This window comes from Tachyglossus aculeatus, chromosome 22 (genome assembly GCF_015852505.1).
Source record: "Tachyglossus aculeatus isolate mTacAcu1 chromosome 22, mTacAcu1.pri, whole genome shotgun sequence".
NCBI classification, from domain to species: domain Eukaryota; kingdom Metazoa; phylum Chordata; class Mammalia; order Monotremata; family Tachyglossidae; genus Tachyglossus; species Tachyglossus aculeatus.
In genome coordinates this window covers 3,438,907-3,450,912 of record NC_052087.1, presented here as the reverse complement: position 1 = coordinate 3,450,912, position 12,006 = coordinate 3,438,907, and the positions used below count along the sequence as shown (strand labels likewise).

Sequence of the window (12,006 nt, the reverse complement as noted above, 5' to 3'; positions counted from 1 at the left end):
GGGTCAGCTCTAACTTCCTTTCAGCCTAGGACTCTGTCTCCAAGGGAATGGTTGATGAAACCCTGTCCTCTTTGCCCTCCTGGGTACCTCATTGTCATGGTTAGGAAGGACCATCCAAAAAACTTCCCCTAACTTTCCAGCCCAGCACGGGCCAGGATCTATCAAAACCTTCTGGAATCTGCTGTTATTTTCTGGCCTGACAGCTTCCCGAGAAGCAGCATCAGCTAGTTGAAAGATCCCGGGCCTGGGAATCAGAGGACCTGGGTTCTAGTCCCAGCTCTACCAATTGATTACTGTATGACCCTGGGCAAGTCACTTCACTTCTTTGTGCCTCAGTTTCCTCAACTGTAAAATGGGGATTCAAAACCTGTTCTCCCTCCTTCTTAGACCCTGAGCCCTGTGTGGGACAGGGACTGTGTCCAACCTGATAAACTTGCATCTTCCCCAATGCTTAGAACAGTGCTTGATATGTAGTAAGCACTTAACAATGCCATAAAAGAAACAAACAGATTTCATATGCTCTTCTCCTCCCAGGTGAAATTCTTTTCTTTTTTTTTTGAACCTGCTGCCTACTAGCCCCAATGGATTCCCTGCCCCCTGGTGCTGTGGGATTTGGGAAACAATAGTCCCATGTTTACCCTGTCCACCTCCTTCATGACTTTGTAAACTCCAATTCTGTGCATCCTCAGCAGGTCTCTTTCCACACTGAGAATTCCTAATGTTTCCAGGCCCTTCTCAGGGGAGTAGAAATTCCAAACAGGGAAAAATCCACAAATTAGACAATCAGTCCCCGATTCCTCGAGAATTCGCCACCAGTAATCTGTGACGATGCTCATGGTGAAGCCAAGAATCAAAGAGAACAGAAGATGCTTCAGAGCTTCTCCAAAGAGCTTACAATGCCAAACCAGTGTTCCTTCCCATTCTCAAAGGAACCATACTAGGTATCCATGTGTGTTTGTGTGTGCACACTCATTCATTCATTCAATTGTATTTATTGAGCACTTACTGCGTGCAGAGCACACATGATTGTACATGTATGCATTTGCGGGTGTAGGAGGCACTTATTGATACTGTAGCCTTTTGGAATCCAGGTGAATGATGAATAACAACCCAGTATGAATCACTGTTATTTTCATTTGTCAGTACAGAAAATCTTGATGCAATTACTAAATGTTATCAGTTTTCTCAAGATTGCTTACCGCCAGCTGCTGCATGGTTTCCTCAAACCGCCCTTTCTCTGGCCCAGCGCCTGCCTAATCATTGTTTAATGCTTCAAAAAACGCCAGCCGACACTTGAGGCAGCCGTTCCGGGCCATAAAAATACCAGCAAATTTGCATGCAGCTGGAATAATTGGAAAAATAAAAAAAGCAGAGAAAAAGAATGTGCAAACAACATTGTGCTTTATGAAGCTTAAAAATTCCTGTCTAGCTAATCAAATTACAACCAAGACTCAACCAAGTTAGGGATGTTTATGTAGCATAGCATGCAGTCAATCCCTTTCCCGCAGTAGGCGGTTGGGAATGCCTGTTCTTTCTTTCCCAATTTCTCCCATTTGACAAACTGGGAAAGGCCATGGACAGCGCCAGGCCCATCTGCCTGAAATTGCCAGCAAAGGAATGGTCTCCCCTCCTGCCAGACACCTGCCGAGCTCAGATTGGAGCCTGAGTGGGCAAGCGTACCACTCTCAGGTCTGGCACCTAGATTTTTGAGAGTTTTCACTGGGAAGAAATGTTTTTACTGAAAGTTTCAGTTGCTGGGAAATTTAGACTGCTAAATGATAAAGAAATAGGCAGACTCCTAAATAAGGAAAGAGAAAATAAAGAAAGGAGAGAAGAAGGTAAGGAAAGGCAGGAAGGAAGGCAGGAAGGAAGGCAGGAAGGCAGGAAGGAAGGGAGGGAGGGAGGGAGGGAGGGAGGGAGGAAGGAAGGAAGGAAGGAAGGAAGGAAGGAAGGAAGGAAGGAAGGAAGGAAGGAAGGAAGGAAGGAAGGAAGGAAGGAAGGAAGAAAGGGAAGGAAGGAAGGAAGGGAAAGAAGGAAGGAAAGAAGGCTTGAGCGAGACATTCCAATGAGACAGGAGTAGTAAAGCCTGTCTTCTCATGGCCCAGTCAGTCACTGTCCCTCTGCCCTGTGCATTGGAGGTCAGTGTGGTTGACTCTGAGGGCAGAGGAGGATGCAGAGGCATAGAAAGGGAAAGTGATTTTCCCAAGGCCTCACCCAAAGAGAGTGGGTGACAGGCATCAGAATCGCTATTTCCTGGCTCGTCACAGACCACTGAACCCATGGCTTGCTCTGCCTGGGGCCCGTGTATTTTGGGAAAATAATTTTCCTGTCAGTTCTGGGGAAGCTAATACTAAGAACCCATTTAGCAGGGACTGAGCCATGTGGACAGGATCTCCTGTCCAGAGAGCAGCTCTGACTTCCAGGGTCTTGGAGTTGGCATAGCCGTCCAGTTAACGGGCTGCCTCCTGCCCTCCTTACCCCCAGCCCCCTGCCAAGTCTCCCATTCCACAGTGGCTTGGGAACTGATCGGGGGGGGGGGGGGGGTACGGAGGGCAAATCCAGCCTGGCTGGCAGGTGATGAGGGGCAAAAGCAACTGAGCCCACCCTGAAGCATCTTTTACCTCCACAATGGCCTGTGGGGTGAATCCCTGAAGTCCCTCCAGGCTAGCCCGGGAGCAAAGAGCACCAGCCACAAACCAAACTCAGTTCAGTGGAAGCAGTGCTCCTGAAGAGACACGCAAGGAGGACATGGAGTAGATTTACCCTGGCAGAGCCAGTGAGGGGGAAGGTGAGGTTGGGGGAGGGCACCTGCATGTCATAGTTCCTGTCAGAGGTATGGGCTTCCCTGGCAGAGACAGCAAGGAGAAAGTTGAGGTGGAGGAGGGCACTTCTATGTCACAGTTCTGCCCAGAGGTATGGTTTCCCTGGCAGAGACCACGAGGGGAAATTGAGATGAGGGGAGGGCACCTCATTCAATTGTAGTTATTGAGCACTTACTGTGTGCAGAGCACTGTACTAAGTACTTGGGAGAAAACAATACAACAATAAACAGAGACATTCCTTGCCCACAGTGAGCTAACAGTCTAGAGGGGGAGACAGATATTAATAGAGCATGGCTCAGTGGAAAGAGCACTGGCTTTGAAGACAGAGGTCATGGGTTCAAATCCCAGCTCCACCAATTGTCAGCGGTGTGAATTTGGGTAAGTCACTTAACTTCTCTGTGACTCAGTTACCTCACCTGTAAAATGATGATTAAGACTGTGTCCCCACTGTGGGACTACCTGATCACACTGTAACCTCCCCAGTGCTTAAAACAGTGCTTTGCACATAGTAAGCACTTAACAAATGCCACCATCATTATTATTATTATAAATAATTAAACAAATAAATTACAGGTACAGTCAGAAGTGCTGTGGGGCTGGAAGGGGAGGTGAAGTCCTGGCCAGAAGTACGGCTTCTGGGGCAGAGACAGCGATGGGAAAGATGAGGTGGTGGGAAGGCGCCTTTGGGTCATGGTTCTGGCCAGAGCTATGCCCCCTCCCCTCCCCCCAGTTCTTCTCCCGAGTCCCCAGCCCTGCCTGCAGGAGCTGGACAATAATCACACATCTGCCCATCAATGCTGCGAATGAATATATCCGGAAGGAAATCCCTCCATGGAGTACAGGCATTGTGAATTCTGAGCCGGACCGCGGACAGCTGCTGACCTTGGCAGAGCTTGGAAAGAAGGAGCTTTTAGGAAGTGTGAATCTGTCAGGGGAGCGGGAGAAGGGAGAAGCTGGCCAAGGGGGAAGAGATCACTTCTAATCAATCAGTCAATCACTTGTATCTATTGAGAGCCTACTGGAGGAATGTGGACTGAACGTTTTTGTGGGAGTCAGTCTTGTCAGTCCTGTCCACTCCCTGGGCCTCTGGAACAGTCCCCAGTGCCCCAGTGGTCCTCCACAAGGGCAAAAAAATACCCTCTCCACCCTGTGTCGAACATACACTTTGCACTCTGCAAAGCTGAATTTGAACCATGAATCCCAGGTTCACACCCCACCTCATTAGCTCATTGTGAGCAGGAATCCCAAAGTCTACTACACTTTGGGCAAGTCACTTGGCTTTTCTGTGCCTCAGTTACCTCATCTGTAAAATAGGGATTGACTGTGAACCCCCCCGTGGGACAACCTGTTCACCTTGTAACCTCCCCTGCCCTTAGAACAATGCTTTTCACATAGTAAGCGCTTAATAAATTATTATTATTATTATTACTAACTCTGTTGTATTGTAATCTCCTAGGCGCTTAGAACAGTGCTCTGCGCACAGTAAGCGCTCAACAAATACTATTGATTGATTGATTGATTGATTGATTGATTGATTAGCTGGCAAAGGAGTGAGATGGCACTGGGGGTATTCAGAACCACTTGGCTTTCACGACATTCTCCCCAGTCTGTCCCGGGAAGGGGGCACAGGTTCCATTCTGCTCAGGGCTTCAGCCCAGTCGTTTGAGAGAGTACTAAGTGAGGTTGCAACTGCACTGCTTTCTGAAATCATATCCTGGGCAATGCCAAAACCCAACCCAGACTATACCAGCCGCCGCAGCAGTCACAGTGTCCTCCCACAGCCCACGCCCGCTGGACAGAAATTGTTCCGGTCACCGGCTCAGATATCTGTGAGTTATTTCAAAGGCCTTAGGATAGAAGGAAGGTACATTAAGCACCAAATTTTATAAACCCAAAATCACAGCGTAATGTTGTTAAGAGCCCTGAGGAGTTCAGAGAAGAATGAGCGGGAACATCAAGATAGTGTGTAAGGTGATCAGAGCCATGATTTAGAATCACTTCCCAGGGCACAACGGCCTCCAAAGGGAATTGAGAGAGAGAGACAAAGTGAATTCTAATGGAGTGGGCTATGGATTTCTGCACGAGAGAAGCAGTCATTCATTTATTCATTCATTCAATCACATTTATTGAGTGCTTACTTTGTGCAGAGCACTCTACTAAGCCCTTGGGAGAGTACAATGCAATAACAAACACATTCCCTGTCCACAACAAGCTTACAGTCTAGTGCACAGAGCAAGGGCCTGAGAGTCAGAAGGGCCTGGGTTCTAATCCTGCCTCTGTCACTTGTCCGCTGGGTGACTTTGGGCAACTCACTTCACTTCTCTGGGCCTCAGTTCCCTCATCTGGAAAATGGAGATTAAAAATGTGAACCTTATATGGGGCTGGTACTGGGTACAACCTGATTAACTTGTACCTTCCCCAGCACTTAGTTCAGTGCCTGGCATGTAGTAAGTGCTTTAAAAATGCCCTAAAAAAAAAGCCTGGCACATAGGAAACACTTAACAACTATTGTTACAAAAGAAAAAGAAGAAGAAAAAACGTTTGGCTGTGGAGGATGCCTGTGCTGGACGGAGACAATGAATGGGAGAAAGCCAATTTAGCATGTGCCTGGGTGTCCTTTGCCAGTTATGCACGTGTTTCTGTGTTTTTGTGGAAGTGCGTGTCTGGCCTCAGCCCGGGTCCCAGAAGCCCCTTCTCCATCCTTCTGATTTTACCCAGGGTCCTCAGCCTTATTTAAGAGTGTACATATTTATTACTCTATTTATTTATTTTACTTGTACATATTTATTCTATTTATTTTATTCCGTTGATATGTTTTGTTTTGTTCTCTGTCTCCCCCTTCTAGACTGTGAGCCCACTGTTGGGTAGGGACCGTCTCTATATGTTGGCAACTTGTACTTCCCAAGTGCTTAGTACAGTGCTCTGCACAAAGTAAGCGCTCAATAAATACGATTGAATGAATGAATGAATGAGTGTGGCCTAGTGGACAGAGTACAGACCTCCGAGTCAGAGGCCCTGGGTTCTAATCCCAGCCCCACCACTCTCCTGCTATGTGATTTTGGGCAAGTCATTCTCTGTGCCTCAGTTTCCTTATCTGCAAAATGGGGATTCAGTACCTGCTTTCCCTTCTACTTAGCTAGTCCCATGTGGGACCTGATTATTTTTTATCTACCCCAGCTCTTAGTACAGAGTTTGACACACAGTAAGCACTTGACAAATATCACAATCATAATAAACTCCCAGCTAAAAAAGCCCCAGGAGTCATTTTAGGAGCACTCAGCCTCCCCTGAGTCTTAAGGCCCACCAGTCCTCCCATTCAGCTAATACAAATTTTGTGTACCTGATCAGTGCTTCCCAAATCCCTATATCCCTGTCACCACCACCACCTTTTGACTAAATCCCAGAAATCTCCCCGCAGGTGTAGGAGTCATCAGAGACAAGCACACCATCCCGCTCCCAAGGCTGGCTGCAGAAAGCTCGAAGAATCAGTCAATCAAATCAGCCAATCATATTTATTGAGCACTTACTGCATGCAGAGCACTGTACTAAGTGCTTTCGAGGGTCCAATATAACAATATAACAGTCACATTCCCTGCCCACGTGAAAGCGGTCCTTCCCACTTCCATGGCTCCCTAGGCCCAGGCCCACCTGGAACTTCTCCCCGAGACCTTACCACAGGCAGCTACCAAGATTTGAGAACTTAGTAAGGTTTAATAAGTTTCCTTAATTCAGTAACACTCAACATTTCTGGTTTAAACCACCTTTCCTTCCCTCCCCAGAAACCTCGGTACTTATCTGCAAACATCCCAGGCCCAGGTTCCTCTGGTCCTTTCCCTTTTTATCCGGGGCATCCCAGCTTCCAGTCTCAGCCTCTCCAACTCATTTGGAAGTGGAGTCTCCTAGGATACTTTCTCCCTACCAGGGACAGGAGCCTCACTCCTCCTGAGTCCTAGCTCTGGATCCCTCCTGCTGCAAAGCATCCATCCAGGGTACAAAGCATGAGCTGTCCCTGTGTTCTGTTCTCCCAGGCAGACGACTCATTCCATTCAATTCACTCATATTTATTGAGCCCTTACTGTGTACGGAACACTCTACTAAGCGCTTGGGAAAGTACAGTGTAACAATAAACAGAAACATTCTCTGCCCACAATGAGCTTACAGTTGGTCTCCTTCTTCCAGTCCCCTTATTTCCTCCTCAGTCATTCCCTCTGATTGGCTTAAGCCAAGTATGTTCTCTTCCCCCAAGCTTCCCTCCACTCATAGCCTAGTGGATAGAACATGGGCCTGGGAATCAAAAGTACCTGGGTTCTAATCCCGGCTCCGCCACGTCTGCTGTGTGATCTTGGGCCAGTCACTTCACTTCTCTGTGCCTCAGCTTCCTCATCTGTAAAATGGGGATTAAGACTGTGAGCCCTGTGTGGGACAGGGGCTGGGTACAACCTGATTAAATTGTACCTACGTAGTAAGCACTTAACAAATATCGTTATTATTATGATGATGATTATTAACCAGGGGGCCAGCCAGATCAACCATCATAATCCTAAACCCCAGAAGCACCAGGAGTGAATCCCAGGCAACTAGGAGGCTTTATTCCTTTAATGAGGTCGGTAAATCAGCTGGCGTGGGGCAGATTTGCTCTAGCCATGGAAAAGAGGCTGGGCCAGTAGCAATGCTTGCCCATTTCCAGTCTCCGGGACCAATGCCCAGGTTCTACCAGGGCAGAACAAGCTCATGAAGTCACTTCGATAAATTCAATTCAATTCAATTTAATCATATTTATTAAGTGCAAAGCACTATACCAAGCGCTTAGGAGAGTACATTGTAAAAATAAACAGACGCATTCCCTGCCCGAGTGACAACCTGCCATCGGATGGAAGCAAGGGCTTCTAGGTGGATTTTGGTCAATATCCTTTTGAACTTCAGATGAGCCCTCTCATATGGGGATCAGCGTTGATACTGAGAGAGATAGTGTTGTCTGCATCTCTCTCAGAGCAGCCAGGCCTACGTTCTGAAGAGGATGGCCCACAGGTTTGCCATATGCCTGGCTCAGCATGCTACCTTCCAGAGGCAAATTGAGTGACAGCTGGAGCTTCTTTCCCATTGTGGCTGCATCACCACATCCTTCCATCCCTAAAATCTCCCAGAGTATCGAGGTTTTGCCTGGACAGGCCACTGAGAGGATTACCCACTTCAGATACTGAGGAAGCATTCCCTCTGCCCCTGGCCCAGACTTGCCCTAACAGGAAACACTCAGGGGTCCCCAGGCTGTTTGCCAAGATTTTGAAAAAGGCAGAGGTTGGAAAACCGGTTCTCTTCACTTGATGGGGGCTCTGTTTCTGCAACCTTGGTTGACAGAGGCCAGACTGGCCCAAAGTCTTGGCCTCACTTTGCCCAACCTGAGACTACCAGGCTGCTCTTGAACGCTTTGAGCATGCTGAGGAGTTTGAGTCAGCAGATGGGACCACTCTCCTCTGTTTTGTGACAGGATCAGACCTGGATCTGTTTCCTGGGACAGCCCCCACCTCGCTTCCTGGTCCCCCCTTACTCTGCACCTCGCTCTTGGAGAGTAGGTCCGTATATCTTAATGGGGTGGTGGTTTACCCCAGTGGGCTGGACTCACCCAGGCAATTTCTCAGAGCCACTGACAAGCTCACCACTGCACCTCATCCCTCATTCCCTGCCTCCAGCCTTGCCCCCTCCCTCAAACCCCAAACCCCATCTGCCCAATCTGGGACTTGCGACTTCGATTATTCCCAACACCCAAAGCCTGCATTTGGCTTAATGATTTAATTTCCACTCCGCTTATCTAGAAAGGCAGCTCATTAGTTTTCAGCTCCCTAATTTCTCCCTTTGTTTTCCAAAGACGCCACACCAGAGAAGCTTCGGATACCGACGTGGTTATTTAATAGTTTTAGAAGATTGTAGATGTGTAGGACACTTTACAGTGTCAAACACTGCCCAAACCAAGTAAACAGGCCCCTGCGCTGAGGTTTGCCCAGGCTGAAGGAACTTTCCAGCTAAAGCAGATTGATTCTCAGCTGCCATCATGCTTACAGTCAGGGACAGATGAGAGGGTGTTTAGAAACTGATCAGAGGGGCCATTTCTATGGGAGAACCATGAGGAAAACGATGCTTTTCCAAGTGGAGAAGATGGTCGTTGGTGTGTTTACAGAGAGTGGCTCAGAAAATCTCTTTAATGATCCTCTGTCTACCTCAGGGATGGGTGGTAGAAAACCTGATCTCAGATCACTAAACTCCTGGTGGATTGGTCAGGGCCTTGGACGGCAGACAGGGCCGTTAGCTGGTTGGAGAGATGTCCCCCCCCCACTCTCCCTCACTGCCCCATGGGATCCCACACTGACAGATGGTGACGGCAGTGGAGAAGGAGAGTCACAAGAAGAGGGAGGGAGTGGTGGGAAGGAGAAGGGTGGTGATGAAAAGGAGAAATAAATGTAATGCCCGTGTGTTTCTGTTGCCACAGAGGAGCTGAAGGAGAAGCTGAGGGAATATGTAGATGAGGTGAACGGCCACAAGCCCGGCTTCATCAAGGTCGTCCGCCACAACAAGCAGGAGGGGCTGATCCGTTCCCGCGTCAGCGGCTGGAGAGTGGCCACCGCCCCCGTTGTTGCCCTCTTCGATGCCCACGTGGAGTTCAACGTAGGCTGGTAGGAGCCCGGCCGCCAACGAGGCGGGGGCCAGGGCCCTGGCCCACCCTGGGGACCACCAAGACCGAGAATGGTCATCTCCTCATTCCTCCCCCTTATGAAATGCCAAGACAGGGAATGGCATACCGAGGCCAAGGAGCTGAAGGCAGAAGGATGTCCTTTAGTGACCCTTTGCCCTTCTAGGCCAGGGATCATGGCTGGTAAAAATAAAGAAGCAGCATGGCCTAGTGGTAAGAGCACCGGCTATGGAGTCAGAGGATGTGAGTTCTAAACCTGGCTCTGCCGCTTGTCTGCTGTGTGACCTTGGACAAGTCACTTCACTTTTCTGGACCTCAGTTCCCTCATCTGTAAAATGGGGATTGAAACTGCGAACTCCATGAGGGACAGGGGCTGTGTCCAACCCAATTTGCTTGGGTCCACCCCAGCACTTATTGCAGTGCCTGGCACATAGTAAGTGCTTAACAAATATCATAACTATTATTATTATTACTGTGTACAGAGCCCTGGGCTGGAGGCTTGGGAAAGTACAATACAGTAGAGTTGATAGATATCAGCGTGGCTTTGTGGAAAGAGCACTGGATTGGGAATCAGAGGTCATGGGTTCTAAACCCGGCTCCGCCACTTATCAGCTGTGTGACTTTGGGCAAGTCACTTAACTTCTCTGTGCCTCAGTTACCTCATCTGTAAAATGGGGATTGAGACTGTGAGCCCCACGTGGGACAACCTGATTACCTTGTATCTACCCCAGCACTTAGAACAGTGCTTGGCACATAGTAAGTGCTTAACAAATGTCAAAATAATAATAATAATTATTATTATTATTATTATCATATGTTGCTCCCTGCCCGCAAGGAGCTTACACTCTAGAGTGGGAGACCAGAATTAAAATAAATTACAGATCTATACATAAGTGCTTTGGAGCTAAGGATGGGGTAAAGATCAAATGCTTAAAGGGTTCCAAGTTCATAGGCAATGCAGAGGAGGGAGGGAATCAGGTAAATAAGGGGCTAGCTGTAGAAGGCTAGTAGGAGGATATAGGATTAGTTGATTGATTGACATGAAGGATTTGCAGGGATTGCCCTTTTGAAGGTCACTGGCTGTACTCTCCCTCCCTCCCCTAACGAGTCTTTGGAAAAAACCGGGGTCCCTCAACTGGTGGCTGTATGCTCATTATAATAATAATAATAATAATAATAATGGTATTTGTTAAGCGCTTACTATGAATCAAGCGCTTTTCTAAGCGCTGGGGTAGATACAAGTGAATCAGGTTGGACACAGTCCCTGTCCCACATAGAGTTTAAGGTCTTAATCCCCATTTTCCAGATGAGGTAACTGAAGTACAGAGAAGTGAAGTGACTTGCCCAAAGTCACACAGCAGATAAGTGGCAGATCCAGGATTGGTACCCAGGTCCTTCTGACTCCCAGGCTTGTGCTCTATCCACTAAGCCGTGCTGTGTTTCCCCAGGGGAACATGTTACGGAAAGGGAACATTTTGGCCAATTCCATTACTCTCTCAAGCGCTTAGTACAGCGCTCTGCGTATAATAAGTGCTCAAAATATTCCATCGATTGATTGGACAGCTTTTACAGTCCCGGTTCGGAGCTCCCTGGCTTCTTGGACCCGAGACACCGGGCAGTTGGGACTAATGGCGTGTAGTGAGCAGAGACCGGCTGGTTTGTACATTCCCCCGCCAAATCGGCGCTATCGGGTAAACATGTGTTCCCATTAAAGTCCCCGGTTGGCATTTGCAGCTATTTAAGAATCATTTTCGTTGAATTTATAGTCAGGATGGGAGAGGGAATTGGATTATTTCAAACTGATTTGAATAAACAATTATCTCCGCAACCTGATGGTAATGAGAAACTTGGCTGTCCACGAACACATTAATCACCCCAGGGCAACGGGAAGCTTATGTAGCTTGGGGCTGGCTGGAGAAAGACCCGGTAGAAACATTCCTATTTGGGATCATGGACTGGAATGTGGAATCCGACCAACGGAAGCGTCCAGCCGAGGAGGGACGTTGGCATTTTGGAAGGGGAAAGAACGGGGATTATTGCAGTGCCCATTTCCTTCGCCATAGAGATGGTTTAGGGGGATCAACTGCATTCATTCATTCAATCATATTTACTGAGCACTTACTGTGTGCAGAGCACTGTACTAAGCGCTTGGGAAGTACAAATCGCCAACATATAGAGACGGTCCCTACCCAACAATGGGCTCCCTCTTATATCCCTGGCCCTGCTGCTATTGGGGCACCCAGGACCCTAGTGCTTATTTCTAGACTGTGAGCCCACTGATGGGTAGGGACCGTCTCTATATGTTGCCGACTTGTACTTCCCAAGTGCTTAGTACAGTGCTCTGCACACAGTAAGCACTCAGTAAATCAGATCGAATGAGTGAATGAATGAATTTTGCTATCAGCCCTACATTGCTGACACAAATTCACTTGAGATCCACTCTTTCCTCTGCTCCTTTTCTCTCAAATTTGTGAACAGTACATTTTTCTCAATCAATAAATC

At 48.0% G+C, this 12,006-nt stretch overlaps 1 protein-coding gene across 1 annotated transcript in view; it reads left to right on the top strand.

Moving 5' to 3' along the window:
- Positions 1 to 12,006, top strand: part of GALNT18 (polypeptide N-acetylgalactosaminyltransferase 18) — a 207,981-nt gene that overhangs the window by 149,025 nt on the left and 46,950 nt on the right. Inside the window, exon 4 of the mRNA XM_038765072.1 lies at positions 9,304 to 9,487. Within this exon, the coding sequence (XP_038621000.1) occupies positions 9,304 to 9,487 (184 nt within the window). The remainder of the gene's footprint in view (positions 1 to 9,303; positions 9,488 to 12,006) is intronic.